The 16,879-nt window shown below is 44.1% G+C and overlaps 1 protein-coding gene across 3 annotated transcripts in view; it reads right to left on the reverse strand.

Moving 5' to 3' along the window:
* The window catches only part of ERGIC1 (endoplasmic reticulum-golgi intermediate compartment 1), a 66,057-nt gene that overhangs the window by 22,108 nt on the left and 27,070 nt on the right, over positions 1 to 16,879 (reverse strand). For 2 of the 3 annotated variants that reach the window (XM_068698595.1, XM_068698596.1), the window contains exons 2-3: positions 15,309 to 15,370; positions 8,941 to 9,013 (exon numbers count right to left, since the gene is read on the reverse strand). In XM_068698595.1, the coding sequence (XP_068554696.1) occupies positions 8,941 to 9,013; positions 15,309 to 15,370 (135 nt within the window). The remainder of the gene's footprint in view (positions 1 to 8,940; positions 9,014 to 15,308; positions 15,371 to 16,879) is intronic. The other variant, XM_068698597.1, reaches the window with a different exon arrangement.

A 16,879-nucleotide genomic window follows, 5' to 3' on the forward strand; every position in this document is an offset into this window, starting at 1 on the left:
CCCTTGCCAAAGAATACATATGCTAATAGACAAACCAGACTAAGGGCAGCTAACAAGACAGAATCAAAGTGATTTTGTTCAGGTGATACATCTCTGGTCCATAATGAACTGTTTGCCCTGTGGATTCAGAAGAAACAAGTCTTCAGACTGAGAAACACACAGCTGTCAATTTTTTCTGAGGTAATTACTCACGGGTCAGTGGGGTTTACAGACACTCATTTAAAACCAGCACAGCATTTGTCTTCAGCTTCGCAGCCCTACCTTTCTCTGTTTTTAATTGGCTTGACAAGTTGCTTGCAATCATTACTCAACGTATTTTTCAAGTGATTAACAAAAATGACACAGAGGGAGAGGCAAGATTGCTCATCAGCGACCTAGTTAGAAGCTTCTTGGCTGAGCCTTCTCCTTCCAGGTGGAATGCACTAAATCTACGTGTTCATTACTGGCAGATTGGGTAGTGATCAGGATTAAGTCATATGTCCAAATACGGCGGTGAGGAGCACTCCAGCCAGGAGAGGCGTTAGTTCCCCCAAGCAATGCACCTTTCTGCATTCTCCCATCCAGATCGCAGTCACCAGCCAGCCTCTTTCGTAACCACACCTGGCTTCTCCCCAGCTCTCTGCTGTCCAAGATGGGTCCGTGCCCAGCCAGCATCGCAGGCAACCCAATGTCAGTGGCAAAAAGGAGCATCCACAGCAGGGCCAGCAGAGAAGCACGTGAGGTTTGGCACCTGAGCTGATAAATCCCAGCTCCTTGGAGAAAAATCCTAGGAAGGTCAATGTTTGTAGTTGCTGATTTCCAATTTTGAACAAGCTAGAAGATGTGCAGCCAGGTGTGCTGCGTGAAGCAACGCCCGTAGGCCTTTCAGTGATACGTGAGCAAGAAGCGGTTGCTGGTAGAAGTCGATGGATACACTGCCCACACAGGGCCTTTACGTGTAAAAGAAGCTTTTACATTTGAAGGCAAAGCAGTGAGGTCACCTGGTTGCAGACTGGATCACTGAGGCAAAGAGAAATAGGTCAGCCTGCCCACGTCACGCCGCCCATCAGTCGCAGAGATAAAGGGAACCGGCGTCCCGTCCTAGCTCCGGTCACTGGACCGATGGCTCCCAGCCTGTCTCTTGGGCAAGGCTCACGGCCGCTTCCTCCTCCTCCTCTTCACCTGGTAGTCCCCTGCTCCTCCTATCCATGAGGAATTTCACAGCCCTGTCTATCACCGTGTAGACATCTGGCAGCTTGTAACAATCTCCTCGCTTCCCCTCCCTCGGGCCTGCAGCGCTGCCTCTGGTGGGGCACCCTGCCTGCTGGATGCTGCTGCCTCCTCCCAGCTCATTAGGAGGGCCTGTGCTAACAAACCCAGCAAGGTTTCTTAGCAGGGGCTCCAAACTGCACCCCTCACACTGATCTGCTGTTACTGAGGTGCATCTCACCAAGGGGAACCTTGGGCACGGTGAGAACATACCACAGGCCAAGCTTGCCAGGGCAAACCTCTGTCAACAAACTGGAAATCTCACTCTCAAAACAATTTCTGGAAATCTCACAGGTAAAGCAGACTTCCAGGGTCAAGGCTGCTCCTTCCAGATCTCCCCCAAAAAGCTGGATGGAGTTAGCAGAGAACTGGCACTCACATCTCAGCTGCCATCCTCCTCCTCCTCAAGGCCAAAAAAAAACAAAAACAAATTGCACACAGCCTTATTTCATCGGACAGCTCTGGGATGTTGGGGAAGGCAGTATTTGCCACCTCTAGCAACTCCCCCTGAAGGGATAACGTCTCCAGAAGAAGAAAAGTTGGCTGTAATTTATACCTGTCTCTTCTGGAATGTAATGTGTCCCAGGATCAGAGCAACCGTGCCTAACAGTGAATACGGGACAGTCAGAAGGGAAATAAAATCTGAGGTCGGGCAGGATGCTATAAACACAGCTGCTTCTATAGCTCTTTAGAGAGGCAGCATACAGGGCTGTATTGTGACTCCAGAGGTGGCACATACCTCCTCCAAAGACCCCAAGCAAGTAGGAATTGGTGTTTTCCTGGCCGATGTTAAGGTCTGTTTGAATAAAAGTGGTATAATAAAGGAGAGGCGAGATGCAGAGCTATGAAAGTATAACGAGGGCAATAGCAAATGTAGGAGGTTTACCTCTCCCTCCCCAGGGCCTCCCATCACTGCTTCAAGGAAATAGAGGAAAGTTTCTCTGCGCAGCAGGGGCTATGAGCTACACAGAAAGAATCTGCTTCACTTCTAGAAAGAGCCACTTTGAAATACTTTGCATTCCTAAGCAATGCTGCTGGTGATAGATGTTCATCCCATTTGCTTATAAATTTGTAGCATTACACAGAAACAGTCATCTAGGATTGCAGATTGTGCAAGCGGCACAAGAGACAGAACGAAAGGGGGGAAGAGCAGCAAGAGGGCTCAGCATTTCTGTAAGATTTTATCCAAAGACGGCCAAGACTTGTTCTCCAAGCTCTGGCACTTAGATTTATGATACATCAGCTTTGTTTCCCCAGAAACAAAACTTCCCCAATAACTTATTTCTATCCAGCAACCCTGGCTACCCTCATTAGACACTTGAGCACTTCCACAGCTGAAGAGCCTGCAGCCCTTTGAAGACAAGAGGAGACACGAGGAGACACAAGGCAGCAGCCTTTCAGGGCTTCACGCTCTGCCTTGGGTGCTCTCTAAGGACATCGTCCTTGTCCTCTGTCCTCTTTGGCTTAGCATTTGCTTCAAATAGCAACTTTTTTTTCCCTCCCTCTTTCAGAGAGGAAAAAACAAGCACTCTCCTCCCCAGTTATCTCCCATACAGACAAAAAATACAAACACTTACTCCAGCAAGCTGCATTTTACCTTCTCCTCTAAATCCCAGGAGGCATTCCCCACACTCCAGCCCAAAGCTTCTCTCAAAAGGCTTTCTTAGGCAAACTCTCCAAGCCCTCTTGCCATTTCATCTCATTATCACAGCCGTCCTAAGCCTAGAGTCCTGAGCTACCTCCTTCTCATTTGTGCCAAAAAGAGTCAACCCAACACAGGACAAACAAACCATCGTGTTCTCAATTTGTGGGAAGAAAAAATAAGCGAATCTGCAAATTCTCTGCTGTGTAATAAATTGTGTACATCTATTGCTCTGCCATTAGTAAGCTTCCTTCTTACGCTCTGAATCTCAATCGATTTGTCATTTAGAAGGTCTTCGTCCCACATTAGGTCTTTGCTCAGTGTGTTTTCTATGCTTCACAGCTGTCCTACAAAGGAAGGAATTACAGTTCTCCAGGAGGCAGGAAGAAGAAGGGTTCAAAAGACGTCAATGTAGATTTGAATCAGAAATTGCAAATGACATCACGACAGCACCTTCCGCTTCCTGCTAACCCATACACGTACATTAGGACAAATGGCATAACGACACTTCACAAATATATAGCACCTTATATTAGGTAATCTCCAAGGTACTACGCAAACATTAATTAAGCTTCTTAACACCCCTGAGAGGTAGGCAGCTAAGCATTACGTCCTTCTACAGAAAACTTATCTCAAGGTCAGACCGTGGAGAGAGCAAGACTGCAGCTCCCATTCCCCTCCAACTACCAGGCCATATTTCACCTGCTGGTCTAGCTTGCTCCAGAATTTCGTCTGCCTCAACTGGATGTGTTGGAGGAGTTGGAGTTGCATCTCCAACCGGTGTCTGGGGCCCGGAGTTGTAGCGCTGTGCTCCTGGTGCATGCAGCACATGTTCCGAGGCTACGGTTTCCTGCAGCAGAAATGCTTATTGCACCTGCTGCTTACAACAGGTACCGCCTGACCCTGCAAGTCATGGTGAGAAATCATCACGGGCCAAGAGCCACAAGACACGTTTCAAATACTTTGGAGAGCTAAGGGACAGAAAAGCTCTCGAGGTAGGTATGATAACAATTGTGCTTCACTGCAGGATCAGTCTCAGACATGCAAATGAATCCAGTGTGAACAAGCAATCACACGGCTTTTTGCTTCCTCTCATATTTGGGGTACCCAAAAGCCTGCATGAACAATTGAGTTGTGCTGCCTGGCCCCGGCACAGGAGCTGGGCTGTGTGATATTCAGCCAAAGTATTTTTCATAATGATTAAAGCAAGCAGGTGCCCCCAGTGAGTGCCACAGTCACCTTAAATGAACGAGGGATTTGGACATTGCTGATGATTTATGCTTGTATAGAAAGGCAGTATTTTTATTGCAGATATCCTTGCTTACATAATTAATTGCCTTGCAGGGGGACACAGCCTTCCAAGCAACAAACTCATCACTTCAGCTTGTTCAGTGTCATTACTTCAATTAAAACAAACAAACAAAAATTAAATAAATAAATAAATAAAACACCACCCACACACCACCACCACTACCAGAAAAGGTCTTCTGCTTTCTACACAGCGTGTTGTGGCAGAGGAATTGTTGTTGAGCAGAAACATCCATACCACAAATACCACATTCATACCCTCCTACCCCTTAACCCTGGCTGCCAATGCAAGGTAGTCTAGATTAGTTAATTACATCTTTCCTTCTTAATAATGGAATACTTGGAAAACTCTTATTGATCCTGCAGAACATAATTCATGACCTAATTACGGCCATAAAACTCCAGGATTATCATCATGCCGGCTATTAACTTCTGGAACTGATCTGGGTTAATTAGAAAAGAGAGGTGATTTCTACGTTCTTGATTTGCAGCATGACAGCAAGATGAATGAGGAAGGCCGTTAAAGGTATGCCAAGCAATTTCTACCCTTCAATCTACTCTCAACCTGTCAATCCTGCCCAGGAAATACCGGACACAGTTAACACTTTGGCTTTATGTCTGCAGCCATTTGAGTCATTTGCTCAGTGGGACAAATGTGTTTGGTACTACCAGTTTTGCAGATGTTCAAATGTGGGACAAGGACCTCCTTTTCTTTATCTGTCTTTTACAGAATTAAGGAGTTTGGTCTAAGGTCTTGTTTTGGATCATTCTGAAGTCTTCAGTCACTCCCAGTATGGGTCGAAAAAAAAAAATCATGACTATCTTTGATTTCCAGAGTTAAACTCAACCCCTCCTTAAGGGCAATGATAGGCTGTGGTTGAGTAAAGAAACAAAAATCTCCTCCCTCACCAGAACTTCACTGTGCTTTTCCTGAAGAGGATCTAGTCCCACCTAAGAACCAAGCTTTGGTTTCCTTCGTGGCTGCTCAGAGGACTGCCTGCTAGGGTCATGCAGTGGATCCTTAACACGAGCAGCTAGGACGTTTCTAGCCTGCTCAGGGCTCATCTACACAGGAAGCCAGTAAGCAGCAAAATAGGATGTGCAGTTATAGTGCGTTACCTATGCCACATTAACTTCCTGCATGTCCTCTGTAACGTGTACAGCATCTTAATTCAGCTTCCTAGCTGAAGCAAGCTCCCCGCCACGGACGCAATCTGAACGCTCATTAGAAATGCCCACACGCTGAGCTGTGACGTAACCACCGTGATGCACGCTGGTTTCCTCAGATTGGCAATCTGTTTGGGTTCAGTGTTATGACTGTTATCCTCAAGATGAAGGTGTGATTTCTTGGCTTTCTGCCACCCAGACAAGTCTTTAGTAGTCGAGACTGTAAGCACTAAGACAACGGGCTGGTCAAGGAAAAACAGATTGGGAGTTGGGCAAGAGTGACCAAACAGACTTCTAGTAATAGCAGGAATTTTAAGTTGCTACAGTCACATGAATGTAGAAGGAAGTCCAACAGTGGGGAGAAACTAGCAAGTATCAGGGCTTAGTGTGGTGCAGAGCTGATCTTACTTTCTCATGGTACAGTGAACATGAGCTCAGCAAACCACACCAACCTCCTGCTTCAGATCCATATACCAAAAAAAGCCATTGGTAAGAGTCAGACAGTTAATCCTCTGGGTACCACTGCTGTTGAGGTTGCTGCTGACTTGCCCTCAAGCAGGCTGTCAGTGCACACACGCCGCACACAATTACTGGCTGTAATAGGGCTGTGAAGCAAGTGCGAGTCCATATCAGCAAACCTGGTACTTCTCTGAGGCTGTAAGGCACCAGGCCAAGTGCTCTCAGTTTCACCTTGCTATCAAAAATGTGGAGCTATCCCCATGCAATTTGGCTCTGTAAAGCACGTGACTGCTTTAAGGGAAATGTTACACAAGAGGAGAAAGACTGATACAGCTGGCACTAGCAAAGCAGGAAAGCTCACCCCATGCTAGTGCACACACTGGTTAATCATTCAAATCCTGGCTGACCTAGGAAGTTTCAAGATGGGAGGGATATGTGTTGCAAGAGATATAACAGATATAAAAAAGAAACCTGATGTAAAAGAAACTTGAAACCTGCAATAAACGGTGATGGGAATTGAACCGTTTGCACAAAAGGCATCTCCTGCATCTTCAATAGTATTTGATTTGTGGGCAAACAAGGCTCAAAAATATTTCTGAGCTAGCATCTCCCTTGTTACCTACTACCACCCAGTTTATAATGGTGGTACAGAGTTCTCACACTGTTCCAGACCACATATAGCTCCACACTTCTGCACCCATGTTCCAAACCATGAGACTATACTGCCTCACAACATAGTGCCAGTAATGCACTAGAGGAAAAAAAAAAGGTTAGCAACATCTTCGTACACTTTTAAGGCATGGATTTCCCAGAAGAGAAAGCAATGAGTAAGAAATGGAAAAAGAAAAGTGTACTTCTGCTTTAGAGTTACTGAACTGGGAAGCACTTTGCTGTATGACATTCTGAAGTATTTCCGCTGTTACAGGGGGAGCCTATTCACAACTGCTGTGGCTGATCTTTCCCAGCAAGAGATTTTGCTGACCTATAACTCATCGAAAGGAGGTTTGCATATTCAGCGAGCTGTTGTGTTGGACTGCCCATGACGAAGCAGTTTTCCTGCAGTCATTTGTCTCAGTCTCTTCCATGACATCCCCTCTAAAATGTTACTGTTTTATTGCTTGTAGACACCTCCTCCCTCTTCCCAGTTCCTGCTGGGAAAGACAGTTACCAACTCTCTGAGGTTTTAACACGAATCCTGTCAGCTGAGCGTTCAGGAACTTAGAGCACTTCTAACATCTTTGTGGAAAATGCATCATCTTGTTCAGAAAGTCACAAGGTGAAACAAGCACGAAGAGGCGTCAGAGAATTATACAACTTTGCTGTTCAAAAAAAGAAATCTGTAGTCAGGAAATTATCACTACCTAATGGCACAGACGCTCAATTTGATCAAAATTAGGTAAATATTACTCATTCCTCCGATAAAACATTAGCTAAAAAAAATTAAGAAAATGAGATCTAAAAGGATAGCAAGATAAGTACTATTTTACTTGAAGCAATTTGTCTTGCTTTTCTCTATTTTTTATAAACAAGAAAACCAAGAAAATTTAGCTCCTGAGAGAAGGGGTTTGATAGGGTGACCCTAGTATTTCACAAGCAAATGCATGGAACTGAATTCAAAGAAACTTTCAAGGACTAAGGGACATGATCTCTGAAGCAATTGAGCAATAGGCATAAAAAATAGCTAGAGCTAGATTACAGTACTGTCTTAACATTGAACATTACTCAAGGTTAAAGTTATTCTTGAAGTTAAACTCCTGACCCAAGTCAGAGACACATAAAAACACTGAAAAATTACATGGTCATCACAAGCAACACAAAGCGTGGTCAGTGAAACTATGGCACACAAGTTCAGTGGCTTTCAGAGCTTTTGTGCTCACAGTGACATGTGTGTCTATCAACCCGTACACAAGTCTGACAGAAGTTCCACCCTTCCTAACTCTCCAGGAAAACCGCATCACAGTCCAGTGAGCTCACTGCCACATCAGCAGGATGATGGAGAATGTTTCCTAGAACCCCGAAGGTACTTAGGTAAATAGTTACTGAGAAAAGTTAACTTCAAGACAGGAGGAACATAAGAACAGGAAAAAAAAAATCCATTTAACTAAAATATTTATTCTATGAGCAATTTTTAAAAGCAGAAATAAATTTCTATTTTGCTCAGAGCAGGTCCCAAAGAGGTCACTTAGGGACAACTCTTCAGACAAAAAACCTGTTAACTAAGTTTTCAAATAAGGCTTAACAGGTACAAAGAAAGAAGATAAAACTCATTGCATGAGTAAAGCTACCTAAATGTATTCGACATCCAGTTCTACCTGACATAGCAAAAATGCTATTATTAACACTAAACTAGTAAGCATTCCTATTTTATGCAATTCCTTTTCCCCAAAAGCATCTCTGAAGACATCCAGTGAAGACTGGCAGAATGGGGTACCCATTCTACCCACAGGGAAGTGAGGGGAAAAGAGAATGACTTGTCCAAGATCAGTCTTGTTGCCGTATCAGCAACAAGACCCAACAGTCTCGGAGCACAGACCACAAGGTTTCAACCAGTTGGCACCACACATTTAAACAGGAGGCACCAGTGAAAAAAAAAAGACACTATTTTTCCAGAATCACTTTGAATCAGTAGAGAAAAGCACGTAGTCAGGAGGAGAGCAGAAACAAATCCCAGATGAGGACAAGAAATCAAGAACTTAAGGAGAAAAAGGGAATGTCAGCTGACTGGCATTGATCTTAGCGCTCACAGTGCCTTACACCTATCATCAGAGGACTGAAAGGGGATGAAAGCCTTTTATGGGATCTGTGGTCACATCAAAAATATCCACCTTGCTCAACAGAAAAATCTAGTATGCAACAGATAAATGATCAAGCAAGTCTGGAACAATTTTCTCTAACAAAATTATTTTAGAATCAAGTTTGCCCAGTCTACCTTAGTAAATCTGAAAGCTGTATGATTGTCTGAGAATTTTAACTCAACCTAAAGGAATCCTAAACTATTAGCCAACTAACTGGGCCAGTGAAATTACTGGCATATTTTTCCAATATAACAGAGTAAAGCTGTAAAGAATCATCTATAAAAATACATTCCAACAAAGGAAAACATGATTTTTACTTACATTTCAGTGGCTATGAATCCGGTGAGCTCAGACAGGAAGAGAAACAGTATGAAGAGACAGCAGCAGACAGAGACTGGAAAAGAGGAGAGTAGAGGAAAAGGTTAATTTCATATCTCTAACAAAGACACAAACTGTTTTCACGCAGGCAGATTATTCCCCCTGTATATATGCCACCCAGACATACTTGAGAACTAACACTCTCCTGAGACAATGACTGAGATGAGGCCATCAGAGCAGTGACTTCCATGGCATACCAACACCCAACATCCTGCTGTGTATCTTAGCCCTAGTCAGCTATGCAATATTTCATGAATTAGGAGACATTTCAGTTCTTTGTCAATTCCTAAGGCTATCTGTAAGTCATCTTGCAGCCTCCCTCCACTAACCACTAGATTGAGTCGGTACAGCAGAGTCACTGCTATAATGGGCTCATCTAAATAACGCCTGATACTTCTCTAATTTCTCCATTTGGCAACAAATTGACTCTAGAAAAGAAAAATTCCTAATAAAGTAAATGCTAAGTACCTGGACACAAGGTTCATATCATTTCTAAGACAGCCAACCTACAGTTAAAAGAAGGGAACCAAAAGTTACTGGTTTATTACTGGTTACTCTTCATCCGAAAACTGTTCAAAGCATTGCAGGGTGCCCTTCAAGCAGCAGTGATGGGCAGTGTCCTACACAGCAGAGGCTGGGAGGAAGGACAGCTGGAAATCTTACTGAGTAGGGATGACTGGAGCAGACAGGGATGTGTCAATTCAAAGAGACAGGGTTGCAGCGTGCATTTACATTCAATCAAATATCCAAGTTCACCGTGAATCACTACGCAAAAGAGTGAAGAGGGCAATGGCACGCTATTCCAGGATTGTGACAGCAGGCATACAGTCTGGTTCACCCCTCAGTCCCAGCACAGTAACGATGACCAAGCACTCTTTGGACAAGACCATTTTACCATAGCCACTAATTAAGGTTGAGAAATAAATAAGAAAAAAAACGGGTTCCTCAACTTTATTCCACATGACCTATACAGCCCGAAAACCCATTCCGTTGGAAGGTTCAAGCCACAACTGGCCAGGGAGCAATTTTAACCAAACTGCCTCGGTGGAGAATGTGAGAGGCATGGGAAGGAAAGAGGAGGTACTCAGGGCAAATGCTGAGACAGACGCCTGAGTGACCCAGAGCCTTGTGCCTCGTTCATCACATTAGTCAGCCGATGGTTCTGAGGAAGGAGAAGTGCACTGCTTCCCCTTCCTCGTCCGTCACTCCAAGGGTGGGTTCATTTACTGACCCTTTCAGAAGTGCAACAGATTAAAAGAGACGCCCAAAAAATCCATTAGGTAGGATGAAGAAGAGGAGAAAAGGACAAAACAAACCCGAAGACCAGTAGGAAAATGGGAAGCAAGAGGGGATATTCATAGGAAAAGAAAACCCTCAGATGGTCACACATTTCCTGGCTGTGAAGGCACAGAAGAGCACTGCTGTAACCCAGCTGAGCCGCTGGCACAGTGCATCATGCAGCATGGGGGTGGAGGAAGGTCTACTTAAAGCACAGCAGCAAATTCTTCTGAGAACATCTACTCCTACGTAAGAGCACAAAAAAGCAACCAGTCAGACACAGGACTAGTTGATCCAGTGTTTCGTACCATTAATCACCCACCAGCAGACACAGAGGATCTCTGATCTTTGGCAGAAAGCAGGGGAGAACATTATGAGGGAGACAACTCTTTCTTCTTTAACTGCTTCCCGTATTCCCCTCTGCCCTGCTATCATCCTGCGAGGGCTTTCCACAGCAGCAGCTCTGCTCTCCATCACTTCTGCACAGCCTGGTACTACTATTATAAATTCCTTGCTAGAGCGTTCTTTCTCTTCCAACTTTTCACTTTCTTTTCTGCCATTTCCATCATCAAACTCCCTTCTTCTTTCCTGGTATAGAAAACATCATCTCTCTCAAGCTCACTTTCCAATTCAACTCTTCCAGTGAAGACTTGTTACGATACTTCCCAAATACAGCACAATAAAATTATAGGAACCTGTATTTAAGTCCCATAAGAATACCCCAAAACACCTGTCAGGGACTGACTTTCAAAGGCTTTCTATACTTTTGCCAGTCTCTGAACTGCACAGTCAGTTTTCAACCTTAAAAAAGAGCTTACAGATAGTGGACATGACAGGGGTCTACAAAGTCATGAGCAGCCTGGAGGAGATGAATGGGAACAACCACTCGCTGTCTCTTCTAGTACAAAAATGGGATGGAAGGTGGCGTTTTAAACAAGAGGGGGAAGGTTTTCCTCTGCATGACACCTAAGTAAGTTCTGAAACTTCTTGACATTGGATGCTGTGGACACTAGAAAAAGGCTGCAAGACTTCCAAAAAGAATCTTCAGAGCAGGGGGTGTCTTTGGCATGAGACTTTTTTGAAAGTTTAGTGTCTTGAACTGTCTCTTGTGCCAAAGTTTTTTCACACAGAACACACGTTCCTGTCCTTCATGTGGAACTGCAGGCACACACAACATTCCCGGTGTAACGATCTACACACTCTGTGCTTCAGCTATTTATTCCATAGTGAAGGACTTCACTTGCTTCCATGTAATGCACAGTTCCTGCCATCCACAATTTGACAATTGTATTACATTTGGAAATGTAGATTAAAAACTGAGATCAGACAAAACAATAAAATTTAATGCATAAAGCTTAACTTAACTGCAAGAGTGCTGTGGTGTTCCCACAGAGCTTGGAAGACCATCTAAGACAGGTTTCTTAAAATTTTAGTATGATAACATGATCAATATATCAAAGGCTGTTGGCATTAGGCACACAGGAACACACTGCTGTTGGTTGTTTAGAAACCCCAAAAGGATAGGAAGCTCTCCCAAGCATTTTTTCCTACTCTGTTTTCTAGAACCTAGCCCTTTTGTACAAATCCCCTTCTGATATACGCTCCATTGAGGTACATTCCTGACTCTTCCTCCCCACCCTGCAAGAAATGAAAGAAATGCAAACTGTTTAACACAGCACGCAGACTGAGAATGTGAACCCATGTCTATATTAAGGCATAAAATTAATAGTATTTATTGTACAATGAAGCAAACTGCTACGAAGTGCAAGGATTGGGTCTCGTTACGGATGCCATGTGAATCATAACTTTGATATTTCCTGATGTGTATTTAAAACTCCAGCCTCCATACAGCATGGAGTATTTCTGGATAACATTACCATGTGTGCATACAACACGTGCACGCAAACTATGCGTCCACACTGCCTGTTGAACAGAAGGATCGCTACAGCAGCTGCCTGAGTTGCAAGCCCCTCTCTTAAGAAGTCACACTGCTGCTGTCCAGCTGCCAGGTGGCACGTGCCACTGCTGCCTACATACCCTAACATGGCCAATCTGTCACCATGTCACTCAGGTCTGTTAGAACGGCCGTGTGCTGGCATCACACACACACTGAGCATGGGTGGGAAGGCTCGCGAAGACTGGCACAAGCACCTGGTGGAAGAGGGACAGCAATAGCGCGGCTGAGCGGCACGCAGACTACAACGTGGTCTGAAAGAAGAGATCTGTATTGAGAAAAAGGGGATGCCTAACTACCGCGTGCGTTTCGGAGAAGTCCAGGGCAGAGGGTGTGTTGTTCTGTGCAAAACCCACTCCACTGAACTACAGGGGATGTTTCTTGTTTCCTTAGTTCCTACCAGTTTTTAGAAGCCAGAAGGGTTTCTACACAGAGCTGAAACACCTTATATGCAGCGTCCACTGTAACTTTTGAAATTATAAAAACCTACATAACAGAAAGACTCTCAATAACCTGCCAGTTGGCTTCTGAACTTGCCTGTGTTCGACACTGTTACAGTGTTTTGGTGGAGAAGAGCAGATACTTATTCTGAGCTGCGTCTTTCCAACAGGAGCTGGCCACTTCATCCATGGTGGGTGGAGGCAGTGGTGGTACTTACATCTCTTTTCCGCTGTAATTTGATCTATTCCTTCTTCCCTGATAAACATCAAGCTTCTTACAGACCAAAAGCAACTGGAGGAATCCTGCAGAAAAGCCATTCTCATTCCAGAAAGCATTCAAAGCTTTCAGCACCAGAACTGATACTGAGCTGAAGTCTCAAGAGCAATCCCATCAAAAGGGTTTAGGTCAATAGTCAGCTACTGCAGTTTGGATCTGCTCTGTAAACTTTGGAAGACTTAAAGAAAGACAAAATACAGATGCTGCCATAGCCATTTCAGATTTACTACACCCTACCAGATTTTCTATGAGGAAGCACCTTCCCCTGCCTAAAGCCCCTATTATTCTTACCATCTGAATACCCTGAAGCATTTATCACAAAATCATGAGACCTTCCCAGACTTCAAACTGGCATGGCAATGGGCCGGTCTCATTCATGGCCTCCTACAACACTCAAGATTACTGGATTTCAAATTACAAGTCACAGGCTTGGTCAGACAGAAAGCCCATTAGGAAAGCTGCAGCCAGGATCCTCATATGCAAAGCCACTACAGGTTGTTGGCTGCCTGTGTGGTTCAAAAGCTTCTATCAACCTGTCTGCAAACACTGACAAAAAGAAGGAGAACCAGTTAGAGAAGAAAATCAAAGCCTGAGAAGCTGCAAATAACAATAGAAAGAAATAAGTCAGCTAATAATTTTAAGTAAGAGTCACAGCCTCCAAGCCTTCCCACAACACACTTATCACTTGAGCTGTTTACTGCAGATCTGAAAGCCTAACACTGCTGGATGGCCTTTGATGGGTTTTTTGTTTCTAAAACATTCTCTTTTGCAGGTGAATCATAACAAGACAAATTCTCAAAGGGAAACCAGTTACAGTGTGGGAACTCTTCGTTTCCAAAACAGAAGAGAAGGCAGGATCACTAAGCAAGTTCAAAGTGTTCTTGAAAGAACACTAAATCTCATACGCCTCTAAATTACTAAACAATTTTATTCAAGCTTTGTTCACAGTCTCAGCAAACCTAGGAGGGAGTCAACATTCAAGTAATTCAGTGGTCAGGAGAACAGGGAGGACAAGGACTCCATGAAAGTAAATATTTACAGCACGGTGCTATCTTCACAGAAGCACAGAATAGTTGAGGCTGGCAGGGACCTCTGGAGATCATCCCATCCAACACCCCGGTGTTGCTTGGGGCTGGATCTGGTTGTTTTGAGTATCTCCAAGGTTGGAGACTCCACACCACTCTGGGCAACCTATTTTAGTGTTCAGCCACCCTCACAGCAAGGAGCGAGGAGTTTCTCCAGCTCACAAAATGCTTTGCTTTGTGCCCCATTGATTCACTGCTATTGACTCAGTTCTATTTGATGCCTGTTGTCATCAAGGGATATGACATCACTCACGTCAGCCGTGACATACAGGGCTACTGACCCATCTACAAGAATGGATGAATGGATCACAGCTCTGTGATCAAAGGAAGTCACTGTTCAATGGAACAGGAAAGCTGCAATAGGCGCCTAATTACAGACTTGGCAGGATCAACCTGATCAATGTTTACCTCTGCACAGTGCACTCACTGGATATAATTGTGTGAAATTGCATTACTCAGCCTACAGCCTACCTTGGGAGAAGGAAGGAAGGAAAAGAGGCCCAAGGCAAGAGATTTATATCAGCTGAAGTCTATGTATTGATACATGGGAGTGAGAGTGGATCACTATCGGTGGCTTCTGACAAAGTAACTTTTCTCCTTTAAAAGCATGAGAAATAATGGCAAAGAAAGATCTCTGCTCATTATTCCTATCTAAAACATCAAATGAATCCCCTTAGGATGTCAGAAATATCCATTTTTCAAACCATCCTCACTGTTGGCCACTGTATGTTGCCATCAGCCCCGCTCTTATGGATCCAGAATTCAAACCTGGATTCCCCGTTTGTAGCAGCTTGATTCCTCGTGTCTCTTCAGCGAGCAAAAACTTGAGCTCAGTAACTGTGAACACAACTGTTACTGGCTGTTTTTCACACTAAGAGGATGCCTATCACAGAAAGGCAAAAAAACCCCTGCCGTCGTTCACTCCCCCAGTGTTTGGAGCAGACTCATAGCTTCTGTTCCTGGGAAGATTAGCAGAAAGCTTCACTAGCTACTTCAGTAGCTAGCAGAGTAGGTATTTCAGCATTAGCTTTTAGGAGCTGCCTTTCATAACAATATATCTTTGCTACTTTTTGTTACCGAAATTCCAAATCCATGCAAACTACCCCGTCATTGAGTGCAACCTTACAGATTGGTTAAAATGAGCTGTCTCAGCAACAAAGGAGACCATTTCCAGTGTTTAATATCCCTTTAAAAATATCTTTAAAGACACAGAAGCCAAAAGATCTTTAATTTTAGATCAGGGGTATGCAAGGACAGCAAAATGAAGTGCTACTTACTAATAGCCCCTGTGTAGGTTGGCTGTGTAAGGTCTTTTGGCACCTTCCTGTAGATGTCAAACCTGAAAAAGGAAAAGTAACAGCCATAAAACAGGTGGAATATTTCAATACATTTCATGTCCCCACAGGGATGAACGATGCTGAACGTTTTTCCATCCAGCTTTCCAACAGCATTTTTTCAGTCTGCAGACGGATGTGAAAAGGAAAAACAAAACAAAAAAAAAGAGTGCTTTTTCTTCTGTACAATTATGTAACTGCTCTGCTTTTTGGCTCCAGTTTCCAGAGCACTTCCCTCCACCTCCCTCTGCTTTGCTGTCATGGATCTTTGCAATCTGAGCTGCTACAGGTGCCAGGGGAGAAGTCACGCTGGACAAGTTTACAGACCACCGTAAAAGGAAAACGATACTCTACAGACTCCTGAATATAATAAAGGCCTCACAAAAAATACAGGGAGAGACAACCTACATTGCACTTCGTGTTTTGTATCCCACGGTAGCCAAAGACTGCCAATACCAAAGCCAGAAATCAAGGTGTTGAGGCAAGAAACCTATCCTTGGACATTGGATACACAGAAGTTCAGTTAACCCAAGAAGTTTGCTACTCCCCCAACAAAATCCAACTTAATATTAGACAGTTGTTTTGATTCAGTCATACCTTTTAATATCCATATGGCTCAACTTTGCTATTTTAAACTCTCCGTGGTTAAACTTTCACTGCCCTTATGATGTTAGCTGTATTATTTCCTACCACCTTGTGTTGCTGCATGTCCAGCCGCAATGCAGCGCTGACATCAGTTTTTCCACCACTCAATAAAAATTAATTAATGCATTAAAAACACACACACCCTAAAGAAGGAAGTGACTGGTTCTCCCCCAGAATAGACTTTTTTGGATACGCCATTAGCAAGTGAGATTTGATGCTTTTTCCAGTCCTGAACAAGCATGAGAGACGCTGGCTTCCAAATTTCTGCTCTATCCAGCACCAAGATGAAACAGCCCCATGTTGATTCAGTGCTTCCTACTACGCCAAATTTTATATTCAGAGCTCCAAAACTACATCAGCCTTCTTTCCTTTACTCTGTATCTAATTAAATCATGGGTACAACGGGTGAACAAAACAGCATTTGCCACGCACAGAATTAGGACACTATTGCTGTGCTTGCCCAGGAGTCAAAGCTGGAGGAAGAACGGGTAGGCCAAGGAAGGAGAGCTGCTTATTATGGTAGCTCGCCTGTGCAATTCAAGCCGTGAACATGCTCACCCATCCTATTTACCTAGAAAATAGGAAGAGTACATCCCTGAAGGGTCTCGTGAGGATGAGCTCAGTATCTGCAGCACATCCAGGCCCCGTGCTGCCGTGGCCACACCAGCACAGAGCGAGATGAAGCCAGCACACTTGCCGACAGCACACAGCTCTTGCTCATGAGATAAAATTGACAGAGCACGCTGCACAGGATAGGCACGGAGCTGTATGTTTTTATGACTCCGCTCCCTGCCATCCCCTAGATGGATCAGTAACATTCCTGAACCAAAGAGGCCATTTATGGATCTCCAGCTGCCCCGAGAACATCT

This window comes from Anas acuta, chromosome 14 (genome assembly GCF_963932015.1).
Source record: "Anas acuta chromosome 14, bAnaAcu1.1, whole genome shotgun sequence".
NCBI classification, from domain to species: domain Eukaryota; kingdom Metazoa; phylum Chordata; class Aves; order Anseriformes; family Anatidae; genus Anas; species Anas acuta.